Below are 22,786 nucleotides of genomic sequence, written 5' to 3'. Positions count from 1 at the left end.
TAATCTTTATTAGTGTTACAAGGTTTACATTAACACTACAATGAAGTTACTGTGAAAATCCCCTAGTCGCCACATTCCGGCACCTGTTCGGGTACACAGGGAGAATTCAGAAGGTCCAATTCACCTAACAGCACGTCTTTCAGGACTTGTGGGAGGAAACCGGAGCACCCGGGCGAAACCCACACAGACACGGGGAGAACGTGCAGACTCCGCACAGACAGTGACCCAAGCCGGGAATCAAACCTGGGTCCCTGGAGCTGTGAAGCAACAGTGCTAACCACTGTGCTACCATGCCGCCCATCCTCTCGACAGCCATTCTTAGCACAAGCTTTAACTGTATTTGCATGTTGGTATCTTGCACTAAATGAGGGCTAAACTGGCTTATCAATCTATAACCCTATATGAAACACCTTCGAAGCTGTTACCTAAAGAACCTGGGGGAAATCCCCCCACTATGCTTTTTTTGTATTGAAAATATCCCCCTTTAGTTATTTTAAATTCAAGTAAATTACTTTAGATTCTTCTTCTTGAGTTCTCTGCCTGAAGGCAGCATCCACCCGAGAGCAAAGAAGGTAGTCCTGAAACCAGCCCAGCCAAAAAGGAGATCAAACCCCATGCTGCTGGCACCATCCAGCCAACCGGCTCCCCAAGCAGACTGAGTTGCAATGGCAACATACATTGTACGTGCATGTTGTAGGCTGGACCCATGGATATATATTTTTTATTCGTCCGTGGGATGTGGGTATCGCTGGGTGGGCCAACATTTATTTCCCATTCCCGAAGGCGATGGTAGAGGCTATCCATCACATGACTGACCAGGAATCCCTCCCACCCTTAGTACCTGCCATTTGGAATTTCGGAAGGATTTAGAAGTTGACTCTCGGCTGTGTTATGAAGGCACCTTCCTGGGTCATCAAGTCCTGGAGTGGGATTTGAATCCCGAACTCCGAGCTCGGAGGCAGGAATACCACACAGTACTGCACGATAAGACCTCCTTATGTTATGCTAGGGTTTCCATACAGCAGTCTGTGGGCAATCCAACAGACAGAGCCCAAGAAACCTGATTCTATTTCCTTCACATTTCTTACCTGTTGGATTTTGTTCAAAATACACGGGCTATTCTTCGTGATGTTGTCTGATTTGATGTATGCTCTGTAAATCAGAACACTTGTGTCCATTAGCATCCATGTTTTGAGACACATATGCAAAGCAATGGAAATATTGCTTCAAACTTGACATGTAGCCCTGGAGACTTCATGGCAGTCACTGAAAATTCAGAAGCCCGAATCCTGTTTGAGACTGTATGTGATTGTTTCTTTCAGCTATTGATTTAACTTTTCCCCAGGGTAGAGGGGTCAATTACTAGGGGGCATAGGTTTAAGGTGAGAGGGGCAAAGTTTAGAGTAGATGTACGAGGCAAGTTTTTTACGCAGAGGGTAGTGGGTGCCTGGAACTCACTACCGGAGGAGGTAGTGGAGGCAGGGACGATAGGGACATTTAAGGGGCATCTTGACAAATATATGAATAGGATGGGAATAGAAGGATACGGACCCAGGAAGTGTAGAAGATTGTAGTTTAGTCGGGCAGTATGGTCGGCACGGGCTTGGAGGGCCGAAGGGCCTGTTCCTGTGCTGTACATTTCTTTGTTCTTTTTTTGTTTGTTGCATATATAAATAAACAAAGGCTGACAAGACTATTGAGTTACACTCAAGAGATCCTACAAGCACCGCAAATTACAAAGGAAATTCAAACTTTATATGCACAGCAGCAACAGTTATGTTTCATGTGAACTTATTTTTCCAAGCAATGTGGAAACCTTTATGCAGAAGAAAATCTGTTGTGGGTTCCTTTTGGGACACCATTATCTTGGAATAAAAGCATAGAATCCCTACAGTGCAGAAGGTGGCCATTCAGCCCATCAAGTCGGCACTGACCCTCCGAAGGAGCACCCCACCTAGGCCCAACCCCCTGCCGTATTCATGTAACCTGACCTAACCCTTTTGGACACTAAGGGGCAATTTAACATGCACATCTTTGGACTGTGGGGGGAAACGGAGCACCCGGAAGAAACCCACGCAGACACGGGGAGAACATACAAATTACACACAGACAATGACCCAAGGTCAGAATTGAACCTGAGTCCTTAGTGCTGTGAGGCAGCAGTGTTAACCACTGTGCCACCCTGCCGCCTCTAACACACAGAAGCAATTTAACTTTGAATATTCAAAAGATGATTGAGCTGGTGTCTTAATTTACTGGATGACAATCCGTAGTCACTCTTGGTTTCAATGGAAGCTTAAACTTGCTGAGTAAGAATCTTGCTGCGATGATTCTGAGAAATATCCTGAGTTTGAGGTTCAGTTGAATCCAAGAAGAATGATCCTTCAGGGTAAAGAGGCAAATATTTTGTCATTCGGGGAATGGATTAAAATTCTCGGAGAGATGGAAACCAAGTAGAAATGTATATAACGGACATCTAAAATTTCATTTTGTCTGCCTCACCGTGAGAAAACACTGCATTTCCTAAGGCGAGCTCAGAGTTGCAAAGTGCTAGGTTCTCCTGTTTACACATTCACCAAAAGGTTCACACTTGCACGATGAAAGGAGGTGAAGCAGTCAAAATAATGCGGTAAGGCAGCTGGTAAGGCAGTTTTCCTTAACTGACATCAGCAGACAGGCTTCTGCAACCGTGTACAGATAAGACATCAGAGTTTTGACGACATGTCATCGACCTGAAATGTTCACTCTGTCTCTCTCTACCCGAATGGGAAGAGAGTCGCATGGTGCACACGATTAGCCGGGTGTTTTCCTGGCGCTCGAAGCGGCGAGGAACACCGCACTATCGCACAGCCATTTGGGTAGATCGGGGGCCTAAACGGGGAACGCGCAGCCGAGGCACCAGCAGTGCCAGCGTGCCACCATGCCCAGCGGGCAAACACCTTGGGGCCTCTGATCCCCCATGAGTTAGATCCCACGCCTTGGTTAGATCTCAGGAATGCATATTAGAGTGAGACTAGCTGTCCCACTCTAATATTCAGATTTGCCAGAAAGTGATCCCGCCCAAAATGGGTGGTGAGCGGGTAGATCCTGGAAGAGGGATCTCCCGGCATCTACTGGCCACACCAAGCTGCTTTTCACGCGCAATGTGCCGGTTGATCTCGCCCATAGAGATATTTAAAAAGGTAAACCCACATCCCAACTTTCGCAACACAGACACAAACATGCAGAATTATAAGTTGTACATTGGGCGGTTACCTATTGGCCAAATTTAAGATTCAGTGTTAAAATTTTCTATTAAAAGAGTTCACTGTTTATGAGTCCGTTGCTGGTATTTGCGGTTGAAGCAGATCTTTTCCACAATGGTCTCGAAATTCTAGTGGATTTGAGGCCAATGTAAACTGCAGTTTATAGAGACAGAAAGATATATTTTGTCTTTTCCAAAAGTCGATGATTTAGTACCAGGTTCCTTTCGATTGGAATTCTTTAGCCCTCTGATGGATTCCTCAATGTAGCAGGAGAAAGAAGTAGTGTTATTGCTATATTGCCATATTTCTTTTAGGCTGTTTTCTTTTTAGCGGCTTTGGTGTTATAATAAAAAACATTTCAAAATGGTTATTCTGTTCACATGACCTCTCTCCCCATCGTGATGAGTACTCCTGAAAATGTAATTGATTAGCTCATGTCTGGGCAGACCTTATATTATGAATTAGGTGGTAAGTTTCTTTCATTTCCCAGCCATCACTTCTGAGGGGACCATTCTTCACTGTGATGAGCTAGGAAAAACATATCAATGCCTTTTTATCCAGTATCATAGTTGATTACCTATCTCTGCCTGAAACATAGATTTATTGAAATATAAATGGCAAGAGCCAGTTACAAGCTTTAGTATATATTTGAAGTAATTCTTGACATCAGCAGGTGTGAAATTCCATAGGACGTTGCTTTGACAGGTCTACAGGACCATCTGACAATCCATGTCAGAAATTTCCAGAAACTGAACAACTTGTAATACCAGGAATGTCAAGTGATCTGTGGCAGCCATTTTAAGTCAGTGTTTTGTTTTGGGGTTTTTTAGAAGCCCTTTTTGAAAATTCCTTTTAAAACAATTCAATATATATTTGACCAGCTGATGAAATTAAAGATTGATGTTACAGGTGCACACATTGCATCAAATCATCATGACAATTACAAAATATTTGTTCCGTTTCTCAAATGTTAGAATGGGGTAAGAAATAAAGACATAAAATATAGGCAAGAATTTTAAAAATCTATTGATAGAAATGTTTTTATTTACTGAATTTATTACAAAGGAGTACTCCCATCAGATGCTACATCCAAGATTAAATGTTAGTTTTGGGGTTTAATTGTGAAGTTAATTCTTGGACCCAACTTATGTCTTCAGGTCAGAAAATATGAGTTGGGTCATTTTGTGACTCGTCAACATCACTCACGACTTCAAAGAACAAAGAAAAGTACAGCACATGAACAAGCCTGTGTCGACCATGCTGCCTGTCTAAACTAAAATCTTCTGCACTTCCGGGGTCCGTATCCCTCTATTCCCATCCTATTCATGTATTTGTCAAGATGCCCCTTAAACGCCACTATCGTCCCTGCTTCCACCACCTCCTCCGGCAGCGAGTTCCAGGCACCCACTACCCTCTGTATAATAAAATAGCTTCGTACATCCCCTCTAAACCTTGCCCCTCACACCTTAAACCTATGCCCCCAAGTAATTGACCACTCTACCCTGGGAAAAAGCCTCTGACTATTCACTCTGTCTATGCCCCTCATAATTTTGTATACCTCTATCAGGTCAATAGGCCTCTATCAACCGCCATATTCTTGAATTTCAATAGGAGACGGGTTCTGGGTGTAGATTGCGAGCCATGATTGAGTTCAGGCTCACGTTCATGGCCAGAACATGCCTGAAGTGGAGGTGGGTTCCTCCTAACCTGTGCTCATAAAAGGGCATAGAACAGTGTAGCATCCACAGACCACTCAGAATACAGCCCTGACACACTGCTGGAGGTAACCTGGGATCCTTGTGGAGTAAGTACTGTGTATTTATTTGCTGGCTGATACATTGTTGCCCTGCATGGTCTCATCCAGTGGCTGTAACCCTTAGTTATTCATATGTTCATTGTCTTATGCCAATGTTGACACTCTCCCTGATCTTGTCAATTCCCTGCTTCCACCAGAGTCCTGGTGCTTACCCGTGTTAGTCTCTTACTGTTGAACAAACAGCATGCAGCAGCATACAACGCTCTGCCAGTTGCCACAGCAACACACTTCACCTGTTGCATGCCCCATTCCAGTTCAGGTCCTCTCACGCTCACAGCAAACATCTCAAAGCATTCCGCCCTTAGAGGACGCAGCAAACCGAGGATCACTGACCTACTCACAGAGGCACTTCATGGAAGCCACAAAATCCCTCAGGCTCTGACAACATTGGTGACCTGGGACATGGTTTGCCACCCTCTCATGCATTGATCGGGCTACTATAAACATTTGCCAGCCGCACCTTTTCCTCTCAGGCCATCCACAATGCAATGGCACCCGCTCAGGAACTTTACACTCCATGAACTACACACTGTGGGGAAGATGGTGGCACAGTGGTAATGCCCCTGGATAAATAATCAATCCATAGGCCCAGACTTATGCTTTGGGGCTCCAGGTTCAAATCCCACAATGACAGCTGGTGGAAATTCCATTGAAAAATCGACAATGTAATGAAATTCAGCAATTGTGATCGTGACAACTATCATCAATTGTTGTAAAACCCATCTGCTGTCCTTACCCAGTCTGACCGACACATCACTCCAGACCCACAGCAATGTTGGTTGACTCTTAGCCCTGGAATTGCCATTTAGGGAGGGGCAATAAATGCTGCATTTGCTAATGACACCCGGATCCCATGAAATACTTTGTAAAATTTACAATGAAGACACCACCCGAACAATTGCTGACTCATGTGCATTCTCTTACCATATTCCTAGATGGCACAAAGCAGCCAGGAATTCCAGTTAGAATCATAGAATCCCGATAGTGCAGAAGGAGGCCATTCGGCCCATCGAGTCTGCACCAAACCTTGGCGGACGCCCTGACCCTATTCCCGTAACCCAGTAACCTTTTGGACACAAAGGGACAATTTAACATGGCCAATCCACCTAAACTGCACATCTTTGGACTGTGGGAGGAACCCGGAGGACACCCACACAGACACAGGGAGAAAGTGCAAACTCCAAACAGACAGTCAGCCGAGGCCAGAATTGAACCCGGGTTCCTGGCGCTGAGAGGCAGCAGTGCTAATCACTGTGCTGTTCTCTAAGCATGACCTGGAGATCCTCCTGCATCAGGTCTAGGCTCACAGAATACCCTCTTTCCCCTAGGGACCAGGCAGCCTTTCAGTGCCAGCAAGATTGTTGAGGTGGGCAGTGCCTTTGGGACAGCACCAGCGAACCGCAATCATGCATATTTGTAAGGTGTGTGAGATGTACCTTCAACACCATCTGCTGCATGCAGATGGCTGGCCTTGTGAGTACAGGTTGCACCTGACGCTCTGCAATACAGCAGCAGGAGATGTGCCTAGGGAAATAATTAATAATCGTGTCAACAGAGGAAATTAGTAGAGAGACATGCGAGACCCTTGGAGGCATCTTAACGTACCGCACCTTGATAAGCTTACATTCACCCTTTCCATCTTTGCTTTTTCCGAGAAGAGAGCCCACAACCTGAGGCAGATGTCAAGGACCAGGGATGGGCACGCAAACCTGAAAGATATCAAACAGATGGGGGGGGGAGGGGGGAGGGGGGGGGGGTAGAGGCAAAGCCCTATGTTCAGAGAACCTGGGCCCAGCTCCCTTCTGGTGCTCCTGGCTACTCTGAGAAAGGGGCAGCCTTATTTATTTTTATTTACTTGTTCTTGGGATGTGGGCATTGTTGGCTAGGCCAACATTTATTGCACTCCCCTATTTTCCCTTGAGAAGGTGGTGATGAGCTGCCTTCTTGAACCACTGCAATCCATGTGGTGTATGTACACCCACAGTGCTATTAGGGAGGGAGTTCCAGGATGTTGACCCAGCGACAGGGAAGGAACGCCGATATGTCTCCAAATCAGGATGGTGAGTGACTTGGCTTGGAATAAGGGAAGAGAAGGCATATGAGCCAGCATGTGTGCTGGTCATGACTTTCTTTAACCTGAACTTCATGGGAATTTAATGGTTGTGAGGGGAATGTCTTGATCTGTGTGTGATATGGAAGGGAAGAGTTTGGCCGGCACAGGTTTGGTGGCCTAAGCATTGCAAGTGGCAGGGTGGAAAGCTGTGCCACAGGTCTTATACACAATAAGGACACAAGGGGTTGAAGGAGTATTTGTGGCCTACTTTGTGGTGCTATGTTTGGGAGTACTCAGTGTGCTGTGTCCTTTGAAAGGGAATGAATTGGGATAGGTTTGTGGGTGTGAGAGGGTCTGAGTTGGAGTGAGGAGTGCAACAGGCAGAGTTGTGTGAGCTGCTGGGTGTTTTTTTAAAAGTCAGGGATTTCAGGAGAGAGCCACAAAAGCCTGGTGCAGTAGACACGGTAGCTCGGTGGCACAGTGGTTAGCACTGCTGCCTCATGGCGCCAGGGGCCTGGGTTCAATTCTGGCCTTGGGTGACTGTGAGACGTTTTCACGTTCTCCCCATGCCAGCATGGAGTTCTTCAGGTGCTCCAGTTTCCTCCCCTAGTCCAAAGATGTACAGGTTAGGTGGATTGGCCATGATGAATGCGTGGGGTTACTGGGATAGGGTGGGGGAGTGGGCCTAGGTGAACTGCCCTTTTGGAGGATCGGTGCAGACTCGATGTGCTGAATGTCCTCCTTCTGCACTGTGGGATTCTATGGATAGGGGAGAACAACAACGTGGCTAAGATCAATGAACACATCAACACAAGTTGATTTAAGGCTAGGCAGTCAATGGGTTGACTCATACAAGAATCAATACCTCAGCCAACATCAAACTACACAGTAGTGGTAGTGCAAGGGCCACAAGTCACCCCCAGAGGTGCGGCAGATCTGTCTCTGGGCATATAATTGATTTTGATGCTGTTTACTGCTCTTTTATTGAGAAGAGGTCGGGAAGCACCTGGCACTGTATCCTTCCATCCCCGAATGGGAGGACACCCCCAATCACAACTCACAGACTGCACATGCACACCCGCCCCCTATCACTGTACAATACAAAAATCACAGACACGGCCAGACAGGAGTCAGCTGTGCCTTTTGGAAGCTGCGGAAAGACCCAAGTTACATTTCCTGAGCTGGGGGTGCGGGGGAAACCGGCCCAAGAATTTAAAGTTTCCACAGAGGCATTGTGAGAATGAACACTGTTGAGAGATCTATCTCTTACATGGGTGAAAATTGTTCACCACTCTTTAATATTGACCAACCCACAAGAGAGCATAGGTGATTACCAGAAGATTCCCGTCCCAGCCTCCCCGAACAGGCGCCGGAATGTGGCGACTAGGGGCTTTTCACAGTGTCTTCATTTGAAGCCTACTTGTGACAATAAGCGATTTTCATTTCAATTGAGGAGGGGGGAAGAGGGGAGTTTAAAGGAGTTTCCCAGATCAAGAGATCATTTAACATGTTGATGGAAGAGGCTGTGTCATATAAAAAGGAATTGTATAAGCATTTTATAGGAACAGGAGTGGGCCATTCAGCCCCTTTAGCCTGCTCTGCCATTCAATGGGACCATGGCTGATCTGTGACCTAACTCCATACAGCTGCCTTTGACCCATATCCCTTAATACCTTTGCTTACCAAAAATGTATCTATCTCAGATTTAAAATTAACAATTGGTCTAGCATCATTGCCATTTGTGGAAGAGAGTTTCAAACCTACACCACCCTTTGTGCGTACAAATGCTTCCTAACATCGCCCCTGAATGGCCTGGCCCTAATTTTTAGACTATTTTGGGAGGGGGGGGGGGGGGGGGGACTGGGATTGAGTGACAGAAGCAGGGTAATAAGTTCCTTGGGTGCTGGCATCTCCAATTTGATGGTCAATCGTTTGCTAACATTCTCTCCTGTTCCATTATTCTCATTCGTTGGCACGAAAAGATGGGAGGGAATGTTGGTTCAGCCAATTGTTTGCGATGTAAAGATATTGATAGCAGGCAGTCTCTTCGGAGGGAGGAATTTCGATTGTGCTTTCAGAATCAATAAGGAATGAAGTGTAAAAAATATATTTGAGTTTTGATGCATTGCAAAATATTACTTCAGTCTCTTGGAGAAGGGAATCTCCAACTCGAAGAACAGCAGTGACAACAAAAATCCATTGGCAGGAAACGTCTGATTTGCTGCATTCATTGCAGAGAAAATGCATGCATGCTGACTCCCAGGCTGGCACTAAATGCTGGGATTATAGGAAAAACAAAGTCCTGTTGTATACAGGCACAGGTAGGAGGTTCCACCCATTCAGCAGGATTGAACTTCTCTCCGGCCTCTGAGCCCACCCAGCTTTGCTATTTTCTGATTGGCCGGTGGGAAGCTCCTTAGGCAGGTCCCTCCTCGTTTGTCAGGATGGGATTGGCCCCCAGAGCTGTCAATCTGGACCCCCCCCCCTCTCCCCACCCACTCGGTGCTGCTGAGTGAGGAGCATTGAGTCCGGGGTGTGACCGTGCGCTGCTTGCCAGTCCCTGGATTGCAACGCTGCAGCCAACTTGTCGCCATGAGAAGTAAGCAACGACTTGGCGTCCTTTGCCCGTCATAGTGTAATCTGCGGGCAGCTTATTTGTACCGTTTGCATGCAAAGAGCGGGGGCTGAGTGCCGGTGACAACTGACCAACCCCTGATGAATTTGTCTTTGTAGGAGCCGGAGGCTGTGGAAATGACATTCAGTGGTGTTTTACCCAAGTCAAAGGTACCACAGACCTTGATGTTTCTGAAGGTAGGGTGTGATTCTGGCAGCATTTGATATGTGGAGGAAGTGCTATTCGTCTACGTACACACACCCCTGTTGTAATTACACCATTCTCCTTCCTCCCTCAATGATTTATCTTCGAATACTGAATCAATATTTTATTCACTGTTAAGTGGGCGAGGAATGCGCGTATGTTACTTGAAATGTGACATTTGACATCGACTGTAACTGCTCCAGTGCGTTAGCGATGAAATTGTTCCTGATTTAATCACAGAGCCAATTGTTGAGTGTGTCAAAAATGGCAGTAACCGAGAACATTAATTGGTTGCAATTAATGTTTTTTTTGGGGGGGGGGGGGGTTGCACAGGAGATACCAACAGACAACAAACAGGATAATCGACCTGACATTCATTCACACCCCTCCTTTCCCCATGCTCGGAGTTCCAGTATGTGGGTATCCATGTGCGGTTTTCACTGCTTCACTTGAAGCCTTTCACCACAGGTGGCAGCTCTGAATACTTCCCACAAAACACAAGCGTAAAAGCACCTGCAATGATCTGGGTTTAGGTGAGCCAGTTGAGTCGTACTCCCACAAGAAAATGAGACTTGGAAAATGATTCATGGCAGAAATCAATATCAGTGGTCCATCCAGAATAGGAGCCACGCTTTTCATAATGACTTCACTGGATGTTGTAAGATGTTGGGTGGAGTAGGTCCATTTAAGGTATTCATAGTCTTAGGCAGATCAACAGTTAAGTTTTTACTTACTAGACACTTTTAAATATATTTTTACTAGAAACTATATGTTTCATTTTTGTAGGGACAATAATGGTTCTAGCTAGGCACTGTCTCCATGCTTTATTCTACACTTGTCTCTATCCAACATGACATTGACCCCTTAGGTGTGGGTCATGTGCTCTCTTACATCACTGTACGGGTGGAACTGTACTCAATCCCATGTAAAACCCTTCATATGCCAGACCCTGATATTACACTATATATTACTACACCTGATTTTTCAATAAACATGATCTGTTATTTTTTCACCTGTCATCTCCTTGCTGCTTGTTGCCCTCTCCTTCTGCACGCTCCTCACATCAGCCGCATCAAAAGAATTGAGTTGTCAATGAGGAAATCACAAATGGGTGCCACTTCAATGTGCTTCCCAGGTTTTTAAGTGATGTTAGATAGCGGTTGCAACAATGCCTTGTTTTTGATGATGTGGAGATGCCGGCGTTGGACTGGGGTGAGCACAGTACGAAGTCTTACAACACCAGGTTAAAGTCCAACAGGTTTGTTTCGATGTCACTAGCTTTCGGAGCGCTGCTCCTTCCTCGGGTGAATGAAGAGGTGAGGTATGTTCCAGAAACATATATATAGACAAATTCAAAGATGCCAAACAATGCTAGGAATACGAGCATTAGCAGGTGATTAAATCTTTACAGATCCAGAGATGGGGTAACCCCAGGTTAAAGAGGTGTGAATTGTGTGAAGCCAGGACAGTTGGTGGGATTTCGCAGGCCAGATGGTGAGGGATGAATGTAATGCGACATGAATGCCAGGTCCCGGTTGAGGCCGCACTCGTGTGTGCAAAACCTGGCTATAAGTTTCTGCCCGGCGATTCTGCGTTGTCGCGCATCCTGAAGGCCGCCTACCAACTGTCCTGGCTTGACACAATTCACACCTCTTTAACCTGGGGCTACCCCATCTCTGGATCTGTAAAGATTTAATCACCTGCTAATGCTCGTATTCCAAGCATTGTCTGGCATCTTTGAATCTGTCTATATATATGTTTCTGGAACATACCTCTTCATTCACCCGAGGAAGGAGCAGCGCTCCAAAAGCTAGTGTCATCAAAACAAACCTGTTGGACTTTAACCTGGTGTTGTAAGACTTCTTACTTGTTTTTGATGGGTAACCAGTCCGTGTAAATGATGACCTGATTTTTAGAAAACTACTTTTACCCTCAAAATGTTCCTCTTCACATTCCCATTTATATATGTGAAAATGGTTACAGGCAAAGGAAAGTTTAATTTTTTTCCCCATAAAGTATTTGGTGTTTTTTAAAAAAAAAAATACACAACGTGATGTCAAAATGCTGCTGAAATAGATAGTCACTTTAAAATAAAACAAAGAACAATACAGCACGGGAACAGGCCCTTCGGCCCTCCAAGCCTGTACCGGTCATACCACCCTTGGACAAAACCCTCAGCACTTCCTAGTGCCGTATCGCTCAAAAGAACAATAAATGATGTGAAAGTCTTTAGGTTGTGTAGATAAATATTTATATTTTTGTTCGGTGACGTAAATGAGAAATTAAAGTTCCATCAGCTGGTTGCGTCTCTCAGGGTGTGTGTGGGAGGAAATCCCTTTAGTCTGTACCATAGTTGGTATATAGGTGACCAATGTATTTGTGCCTGTTTGCAGTTTTGCCAATTTATTCAGCAGTAATGTTAGTGCTGAATGGATTTGCATTGTTTTTATCTGTCCCACCAAAACATAAGTTGTTCTATTTGGTTAACTCTGGATTCATTCATTTTGTTAACTAATTCTAAGTGATACCTCCTCACACTTTAAATTACAAGAATGCAGACTTCCGGTTGCGGCTATGCCTAGGTAGGTCGCACGTTCGGCAGCTCCCACCGGGAACGGACTTTTGGGCTCTTAAGAGGGGACCCAACGGCAATTGTTCGTTGGCTTCCAGTGTGGGAAGGTGACAGCAAGGTTCCCCCGGCACTATATGGATTGGACCAGGAGTGGAGCGGTTAAAAAAGTGATCCTGGTGCAGCGAAAATTGCGAGGGAGGGAAAGCAAGATGTCGGCAGGTGGAGACCAAGCAGCGTGGGCGCAGTGGTCGCAGGAACAGCAGGAGTTTCTTAAACGCTGCTTTGAGGAGCTGAGGACAGAAATGCTGGCGCCATTAAAGGCGGCGATTGAGAAGCTTGTGGAGACCCAGAAGGCCCAAGGGGCGGCGATCCGGGAGGTGCGGCAAAAAGCCTCGGAGAACGAGGACGAGATCTTGGGCCTGGCGGTGAAGGTGGAGGCGCACGAGGCGCTGCACAAGAGGGGGGTGGAAAAATTCGAAGACCTGGAGAATAGGTCGAGGAGGAAGAATCTTCGGATTCTGGGTCTCCCTGAAGGAGTGGAGGGGCCCGATGCCGGGGCATATATGAGCACGATGCTCAATTCGCTGATGGGCGCGGGAGCTTTCCCGAGGCCCCTGGAGCTGGATGGGGCTCATCGGGTCCTGGCAAGGAGACCCAAAGCCAATGAGCCATCAAGGGCTGTAGTGGTGAGGTTCCACCGCTTTATGGACAGAGAGTGTGTCCTGAGATGGGCCAAAAAAGAGCGGAGCAGCAGGTGGGAGAACACGGATATCCGAATTTACCAGGACTGGAGTGTGGAGGTGGCTAAGAAGAGGGCTGGTTTCAACCGGGCTAAGGGGGTGAAGTTCGGGATGCTGCAGCCAGCGCGATTGTGGGTCACGTTCCAAGATCGGCACCGCTATTTTGAAACGCCTGATGAGGCATGGAACTTTATACAGACTGAAAAGCTGGACTCAAATTGAGGGTTTGTCGTGGGGGGATGTTTACTGTGTTTACTGCGTTTGGGGAATGTTCTTTTTGTTTGAGTGATGGATGGGGATGGGTGAATGGATTTGGTGTGGGGGCTGTGGGAGAGTGTGGGTGTCGGTGTTGGAGGGGCAGGGCCCCACGGAGGAAGAGGGGGGTGGAGGGATGGGGAGTTGGGATAAGGCCGCAAAAAGGAGCTGCGCCAGAGGGGGCGGTGCCGGCTCCGGAAAGCACGGGCTTTTTCCCGCGTTAGGGAAGGATGGAGGCGGGGCCGGGGGCGGAAGGGCGGTGCTGGAGAGGAGCGCACACTGACTGCCATGGGGTGGGGGGATTCTCAGACTGGGGGGGTCGATGGAATGGCGGGAGAGGCCGGGGTCAGCAGGAGTCAGCTGACTTACGGGAGTGTCATGGGGGAGCAAAATGGCTAGATGAGGATTTAGTGGGGGGGGGGGGGGGGGGGGGAACTGGGTTGCTGCTGCATTGGCCAAAGGGGAGCTGGAAGTAGGAGAGGTAGTCGGGGCGGGAGTCCGCCGTCTGGGGGGACTGGAAGGTGCGGGAGGCGCGGGCACATGGCTGGCCTAGAAAAGGAGATGGCTAGTTGGCAGGAGGGAGGTGGGGGGGCGAGTAGCCCCCCTATCTGGCTGATAACCTGGAATGTGAGGGGCCTGAATGGGCCGGTCAAGAGGGCCCGAGTGTTTGCGCACTTAAAGGGACTGAAGGCAGACGTGGTTATGCTCCAGGAGACACATTTGAAGGTGGCAGATCAGGTTAGGCTGAGAAAGGGATGTGTACGGCAGGTCTTTCATTCAGGGCTGGATGCGAAGAACAGAGGGGTTGCAATACTGGTGGGGAAGCGGGTGTCGTTCGAGACACTGAATATTGTAGTGGATAGTGGAGGTCGATATGTGATGGTGAGTGGTAGGTTGCAGGGTGCGGGTGGTACTGGTGAACGTATATTCCCCAAATTGGGATGATGCCGGATTTATGAAACGCATGCTGGGTCGGATTCCGGATCTGGAGGTAGGAAGCTTGATAACTGGGGTGGGGGGGGGGACTTCAACAATGTGCTGGCCCCAGCACTGGACCGTTCTAGGTCCAGGACGGGTAAGAGGCCGGCTGCGGCCAAGATGATCGGGGTTTATGGACCAAATGGGGGGAGTGGATCCATGGAGGTTTGCCAGGCCGCTGCCCAGGGAATTTTCCTTCTTTTCCCATGTCCATAGAGCTTACTCCCGGATAGATTTTTTTCATTTTGAGTAGGGCGCTAATCCCGAAAGTGGAGGGAACGGAATATTCGGCAACAGCCATCTCTGACCACGCCCCGCATTGGGTGGAGTTGGAGTTGGGGGAGGAGTGGGACCAGCGCCCGCTGTGGTGCCTTGATGTGGGACTGTTGGCAGATGAGGGGGTGTGCGGGGGGATGCGGGCGTGTATTGGACGATATTTGGAGGCCAATGACAACGGGGAGGTGCAGGTGGGGTAGTCTGGGAGGCGTTGAAGGCGGTGGTCAGGGGAGAGCTAATCTCCGTTAGGCCCCACAGGGAGAAGAGAGAGGGGAGAGAGAGGTTGGTGGGGGAGATTTTAAGGGTGGACAGGAGGTATGCAGAGGCCCCCGAGGGAGCGACGGAACCTCCAGACGGAATTCGACCTGTTGACCACGGGGAAAGCAGAGGCACAGTGGAGGAAAGAGCAGGGGGCGACGTATGAGTAAGGGGAGAAGGCGAGTTGGATGCTGGCACATCAGCTTCATAAGAGGGAGGCAGCGAGGGAGATTGGTGGAGTTAAGGATAGAGGGGGGGGAATACGGTGCTGAGTGCGGTGAGAATAAACCAGGTATTTAGGGACTTCTATGGGGATCTGTACAGGTCTGAGCCCCCAGCGGGGGAGGAGGGGATGCGACGATTCCTAGATCAGCTGATCCCGAGGGTGGAGGAGGTGGCTGGTTTGGTGGCGCCGATTGGGCTGGAGGAGCTGGTTAAAGGATAGGGGAGCATGCAGGCAGGGAAGGCCCAGGAGCCGGATGGGTTCCCGGTTGAATTCTACCGGAAATACGTGGACCTGCTGGGCCCGTTGCTAGTGAGACAATGTCCCTTGCCCCCGACAATGTCCAGGGTGCTGATTTCTTTAATCTTGAAGCGGGACAAGGATCCATTGCAATGTGGGTCGTATAGACCGATCTCGCTCCTCAAAGTTGATGCTAAGTTGCTGGCGAAGGTGCTGGTTACGAGAATTGAGGACTGTATCCCGGGGGTGATTGATGAGGACCAGATGGGATTTGTGAAGAATAGGTAGCTAAATACTAATGTGCAGAGGCTCCTCAATGTGATTATGATGCCCTCGGTAGAGGGGGAAGCGGAGGTAGTGGCAGCTATGGACACGGAGAAGGCCTTTGTTCGGGTGGAGTGGGAGTATCTTTGGGAAGTGCTGCGGAGGTTTGGGTTCGGGGAGGGGTTCATCAGTTGGGTCAGGCTGCTACATAGAGCCCCAGTGGCGAGTGCGGCTACGAACCGGCAGAGGTCAGAGTACTTTCGGCTGTACCGGTGGGGACGAGGCAGGGGTGCCCCTTATCCCCCTTGTTGTTTGCACTGGCAATTGAGCCTCTCCCGCGCGCGCGTGGGCTCGCCTCTCCCGCGCGCGCGTGGGCTCGCCTCTCCCGCGCGCGCGTGGGCTCGCCTCTCCCGCGCGCGCGTGGGCTCGCCTCTCCCGCGCGCGCGTGGGCTCGCCTCTCCCGCGCGCGCGTGGGCTCGCCTCTCCCGCGCGCGCGTGGGCTCGCCTCTCCCGCGCGCGCCTAGACTCGCCCCTCCCGCATGCCTGGATTCGCCCCTCCCGCGCGCATGGGCTCGCCTCTCCCGCGCGCCTAGATTCGCCCCTCCCGCGCGCCTAGACTCGCCCCTCCCGCGCGCCTAGATTCGCCCCTCCCGCGCGCCTAGACTCGCCTCTCCCGCGTGCCTAGACTCGCCTCTCCCGCGCGCATGGGCTCGCCTCTCCCGCGCGCCTAGACTCGCCTCTCCCGCGCGCCTAGACTCTCCTCACTCGCCCGCGTCCCCCTCTCACTCGCCTGTGCCCCTCTCACTCGCCCACGTCCCCCTCTCGCCCGCCCGCGCCCACCTCTCGCCCGCCCGCGCCCCCCTCTCGCTCGCCCGCGCCCCCCCTCTCGCTCGCCCGCGCCCCCCCTCTCGCTCGCCCGCGCCCCCCCTCTCGCTCGCCCGCGCCCCCCCTCTCACTCACCCGCACCCCCCTCTCGCTCGCCCGCATTCCCCTCTCAATCTGCCGGAGATGGCCACTGAGAAAGCTACGTCCAAAAACTTGGATACAAAATTATTCACTAATGTTGTCTTGAGGTGAAGGGTTGTGGAACATTCTTGTCACTGTGATGTGGCATATATTTAATTCTTTCATCTGTCTTCCCATAACACTTTATCATTGGTTTACATTTACATTTTCATGGAAACCATCCACCTTAAAACTAGTCACTTAAACCATCCACTAGTGACTTAAACTATCCACCTTAAAACTAGTCACTTGTTCCGATTCTTGCTGAGGAGCAACCTTTGAAAATAAATTTGCACTTCCAGTTAATAGCTGAAAGAGTGGTGCAACAGGACTCCAGTCTTATGGTATTTACCATACCTAAAGGCTCAAGACACTATTGACTAAACGTTGCAGGCAACTTGACAGTAAAACGCCATTTTAACTTGCCTCATTCAGCATTGTTCAGTTTGGTGTTGCAACTTTTACTTAGTGTTGCTTCATGTGGCCTGAGTGTCATTTTGGAGAATCTGCTTCCACCTACGGTACTCTCTTCCTCCACTCATCTGACTCTCATTGCTGGTAGAGGGTCAGCAAGTGGTGAGACCAATGAGCGGGAGGTAACTAGAAAGAGTTAGCATATTTCTTTTATATTTTAACATTTTATTTTAGAAGATTTTTCATTTACAAAACATAGCAATTTAGGAATGTAAAGTTTTTCAACTTATGGGTATAATTTGATAGGTTCTGTATCCGAAAAGCACAATTAGCAGCTTTTACATTGCTGTAGTGAGAAAATCATTTTTCACGAGTGCAACTACAACATAGAATCCCTACAGTGCAGAAGGAGGCCATTCGGCCCATCGAGTCTGCACCGACCCTCCGAAAGAACAACCTACCCATGTCCATTTGTCCCATCCATCCCGCCCTATCTCCGTAACCCCATAACCTAGTCTGCACGTCTTTGGACTGTGGGAGGAAACCGGGGCACCCGGAGGAAATCCACACAGACATGGGGCGAAGGTACAAACTCCACACAGACAGTCACCCAAGGTTGGAATTGAATCTGAGCCCCTGGTGCTGTGAGGCAGCAGTGCTAACCACTGTGCCGCCTCACATACGTGCCATCCTCACATCCTCACTTCAACTCTCAGAACTAAATACCCCCTTTTTTAGTTTTAGCACAACTGAAAAATAACACACTACACAGGTATGTATCCTTTAAGTTGGCATTCAATTCTCTTGAAGTCAGTCTAAAGGCGATCTCCAATACACTTCATTCTTTTCCTTTATCAGCCTGGTAACTTCTAAGCTCCAGAACTGTCCTTCGTGATGAGAGTATAACCATAAATCCTCCTTCTGGTGTAAACCAGGTGAATATTTGAGGTTTGTTTAACCCCTCATGAATTTGATCTTTTCAATCTGAGTGTAAGATTACACCTGCATTCCGACTCAGCAAACCATAGAAATTCTAGCTGCTGTCTCTCCGATGTGGCAGTCTAACCTGTCTGTGAAATTCACTGATAATTTAACCCAATATTACAATGATTCACAGGCACATGGGCCTTGTATCCAGATAGAGATAATTATTTGCTACCCTGGGACCCTGGCTCTGTTTTAACATGGAAGTAAATGGACAGTTAAAAGCGCTACTGATCACAACCCAACATCCTCAATAATTTTCTGGGACTGTGGCAACTCTCAGTCTATCCACTGTTAGCACACATACTGATGCCATTGTGTCCAGGTCTAAAAACCTTGCACCTTCTTCCCAGTAAGACAAGCTGGACTCCCTTTTAACAATCCAAGCATCCAGGCTTGCTGTCAGGTAGATTTCCGAGCAGGTCACATGACATCTTTTTAACCCCAAATTAGAAGACCATCCCAAAAAGCAATCTTCTTATCAACTGCGTAATTGTAACATTGTATTTTCCACTCATTAACTTAAACTTTCAGAAGGATAATAATGCATTGGAACAGTTTTGGAGCAAGACCGTCACAACAAATGTGGATGTGCAAGGAAGGACGTGTGGGAAACTTCTGGTGAGCCGTGCTTTGGTTCCCAGCCTCGTATAAATAGGAAAGGTTAGTGGCAGGAAGGGCATCCTGCTCTAAAATCACCCGCCAAATCCAAAAGAAATGATATCAATGCGATCAAACAGCAATGCGGTGACCCCATAAGTAAACGTCAATGGAGGAGGAAGATGATGACTGTGATGGGAGAACAGTTAATGTGTTTTAATGGGTTCCATCCTTTATCCAGTGAACAATATTGACTGAGTATTGTTGTATTATCAGTTTCTATTTTTAAAAGAACCCCTTGTGTTACCTTTTTAATGAAAGTTAAATGTGCAACATTTGAAGTGTAGACTTTCCTATTAGGTGTTTTAGTTGACATTTTAATTATGCATTTGTAATTACATGATATAAACTTTTACATATTACATAAGATGCTCTCTTTTATTTCCAGAAATGCAAATCATTTTTGAACATAATTTAAACATTTGTGCCCCATTTTCTTCTTAACTGGCAGCAATGTAAATCATATTTGTAAATATGTCATTAGAATATGCTGGTCTCCACTGTGGAAATAATATCAGGAATGAATGTGATGGTTGCTCTAACAACTGGCAGAGAGGCGAAGAGTTGGGATAGATCGGCCATCGTGTTTTTTTGTCCATCTACGCATTGATTTATGAAGAGGTCTTGTTGAATTATATTGTGTGTGCCATTTTTAGTGGTAACCTGTGCTCATCTTAAACAGGCCCTGTAGAGATGGTAGAGATTTTAATATTTTGTTGTTTCGGCCATTTGCTTACTGTGGTTTTCAATTTAATGCTTTGCCAAATATTTTCCAGAAGAATGCATTTTTAAATAGTTTTGTTAATATGACAATTGTTTGACAGTGCATCAGCTAGCTGTAGGATGGTGAAGCTGAGGAGAGAGACAAAGTGAATATAGGTCCATCTATATCACACTCATGGATTTCCCCACCATCTCAACTCCTCCAGCTAAGTGGAGAATCAAATTGAAATTTCTGTGATGAAAGTAGGAATTTCAGATATATTGTATTATGTATTTGGTGCAGTAAAGGTTAAAAGCCTGGGTTAGTGTTTGACTGCTGCAGTCATGTTTTTAAAAATCTTGTTTGAAAGATAGCTAGGCTTTGTGGCTACAAAAGGGATAATTAAAGCATCATAAATCTTGGGCCAATGGAATTTTGTGCATATAAATAAGGTTCCCTGGGGAGAAGATAATTAGAGATGTTGGGCGCTATTCTCCCCCCCCCCCCCCACGCCGGGTGGGAGAATCGGCAGGGCGCTGCGCGAATCGTGCCATGCCGCCCCGATCCCCGCACGGGATTCTCACATCCTTCGGAAACCAGTGGCGCGCGATTCGCACCGGGCCGCTCAGAGAACCGGCGAGCGGCGATTCTTGTGCTCAGATGGGCTGAGCGGCCACTACGACACGACAGGTTCCCGACGACGCCGTCCACCCCTGGTCGCTGCCGGCGGGAACTCTACGGGAATGCTGAGGGGGGGGCGGCCTGTAGGGGAGGGAGGGGGGCTCCTTCACCAGGGTGGCCTCCGATGGGGTCTGGCCTGCGATCCGAGCCCACCGAACGCCGCCCCCCCCGGGCTTACCTCCTTCCGCGCGCGGCCCCAGAACACCGCCGCCATGTTGGTGAGGGGCCGGCATGCGTAAGACGTTCCCCGCGCATGCACAGGATGGCGCGGCCCGACTGCGCATGCGCAGGATTGGGCTGCCCCGACTGCGCATGTGCGGGTTGGCGCGGCGCCAAATGGGCACCGTGTAAGGATAGTGGAGCGGCGTGAACCGCTCCAGCGCCATGCTGGCCTCCTGTGGGGGCCAGAATAGGTCGTGGCCGGGCCCTGTTCGCGCCATCGTGAAACGTGGCGCGTTCACGACGGCGCGAACGCTTGGCCTCCATATCAGGGAATCGCCCCCATTGTGTTTATCTTTAATAAGATGATGTAGTTAATGTGAGGACCAGGGGCTGAAGCAGCCAGGTGTTGAGTTTCAGTTCAGTCTAGATTGGGAATGTGAAGAGAGGAGCAGATTTTTGCCATATGCTGGTTAACCACCAGCAAGAATCTGCAAGTTGGTTCCTGAAGGAGTTTATAGAGCAAGTATCCCTTGGATTTTGACCTGAGATTTTGACCTGATTTTGACCTGTGGATTTTGACCTGAGATGGGTTTTGCTTGAGGCAAGATAAAAGATAGCGGTTAGGAGTTAGTCTTTCATTGTCAAGCATTGTTTAGCAGGTAATTGCAAGCTATTCTTTTGTATGATAAAGTTATTTTAATCCTTTGTTAGTAATAACATTTGTTTTAATATACCATAACCTCAATTGTGTGTGGAACCACTCCTGAAATGAAGTATCTTTCCTCACAGTCTTAGAAGTTAAATAAAATATTGGGGTTTCTGTCCAGCATCCTCGGGATTATAATATTTCCACCTCATCTTTAGTAGTCTGCAGGTGTGTATAGTGAATTGTTTTACTGGTGATGAATGTAAGAATTTCAAATATGTTGTTACAGATATTTTGATGCAGTAAGGGTTAAAGCGTGGGTTAGTGTGTGTATGACTGCTGCAAATATTTTCCTCCATTCTTATTTTCTTTTTCTGTAGTGCTGTTGGATAATGAATTTCAGCAGATTGATCATGATGAGAGTTGAACTGAAAATATACGTTTGAAGTATGTAAAACAGAACATCTACGATACACATGTCCAGCAGAAAAGGGGCAACATTAGGGAGGTTCCCCAGTGGCCTCCTGAGTATGTTGCAAATCAGGTTTGACAACACACTGAATTTGTTACAGTGTCAAACCCAAATGGTGAGAGGCTCGTGGCTTCAGATCATTGTATAGCTCAAAGTCAAAATCAACTTTTGGGAGATTTAGAAAAAATAAGCTCTTGCAGATCATTACCCGGAAGGAAATGGAAACAGTAAAAACGGGGAAATAATATTGGTTATTTCTGCAAGTTGGTTCCTGAAGAAGTTTATAGAGCAAGTATTCCTGGGTTTTCTAACTGTATTTAAAAGTGGATTTTGACCTGAGATGGGTTTTGCTTGAGGCAAGATAAAAGATAGCGGTTAGGAGTTAGTCTTTCATTGTCAAGCATTGCTTAGCAGGTAATTGCAAGCTATTCTTTTATATGATAAATCAAATTGGGCACAAACCTGGGAATTTACTTTTTAGAGTTTGAATTTTTCACACAACGTTTTGCCACCCGAGGAAAACACAGCAGCTGTTCAAGCTTGTTTACTGAGAAATCTGTGTGATTTGTATTGGTTGCAATACCCCTAAACTTCAATGCTTGGTTTGCAATGTCTGACATCCTGTTAATCCAGTGTCTGCGACATTAAATTTCAGCTCGATCATAAGTATTTGCAGAGAGAGAATTTGTACAGTATTGTATTTATGTATAATACAGCAGATAACACTTTGTACAATGAACAATAGTTTGCATACTGTCTGTTTTTAAACATTAAAATACTGTATATTTTAGATTTTTAATTCAAAGAGGAAACGCGACCAGAATAATGCTTAGGTCACATTTTATCATCTTTTCACCTGCCTTCTCTGAGACATGGGGCAAAGTTCACACTAACAGAATAGGGAGCACATACCTATTGTTGGGACCTACTTGTCTTTGGAAGGTGGCTTTAACTGCCAAACATATAACAATGCTTACAGTAGTTAAGTTTAGTTTGCAACTTAGTAACTACGGTATAATTATTTAGTGTTAGTATTTTGTCTGCAACTTCTATGCTGTAACTAATTTTAGTACTGTAGTCTTTTTCTTTTTCTTTTCTCAGCCACTTATAGGAGTTATTTGCTTAGCTGAACTCCCTCAGGAGGCTCCAGACTGCTTCATTGATGTGAAGATTTTTTTTTCTCCTCCAAAGATTATTAGACTATGGAAAGCATTATTGCAAAGGGCCACTGTACCTTGGAAAATTCTAAACCCCAGGTGAACACTTGAAGAGGACTATCGAGGGGTATTGGGGAAAGAATAGGTAAATGGAAGTGAAGTAG

At 47.4% G+C, this 22,786-nt stretch overlaps 1 protein-coding gene across 4 annotated transcripts in view; it reads left to right on the top strand.

Moving 5' to 3' along the window:
* The window catches only part of LOC140408399 (serine/threonine-protein phosphatase 2A 55 kDa regulatory subunit B gamma isoform), a 495,785-nt gene that overhangs the window by 15,992 nt on the left and 457,007 nt on the right, over positions 1 to 22,786 (top strand). For 2 of the 4 annotated variants that reach the window (XM_072495546.1, XM_072495545.1), the window contains exons 1-2: positions 9,616 to 9,713; positions 9,848 to 9,925. In XM_072495546.1, coding sequence (XP_072351647.1) covers positions 9,707 to 9,713; positions 9,848 to 9,925 — 85 coding nt within the window. In that variant the 5' untranslated portion in view covers positions 9,616 to 9,706. Of the gene's footprint in view, positions 1 to 9,615; positions 9,714 to 9,847; positions 9,926 to 22,786 lie in introns of those variants that run through there. The other 2 variants (XM_072495549.1, XM_072495544.1) reach the window with 2 other exon arrangements.

This window comes from Scyliorhinus torazame, chromosome 3 (genome assembly GCF_047496885.1).
Source record: "Scyliorhinus torazame isolate Kashiwa2021f chromosome 3, sScyTor2.1, whole genome shotgun sequence".
NCBI classification, from domain to species: Eukaryota; Metazoa; Chordata; class Chondrichthyes; order Carcharhiniformes; family Scyliorhinidae; genus Scyliorhinus; species Scyliorhinus torazame.
Note: the sequence above shows the minus strand (reverse complement) of the source record. Positions and strands in the feature narration are given on the sequence as shown.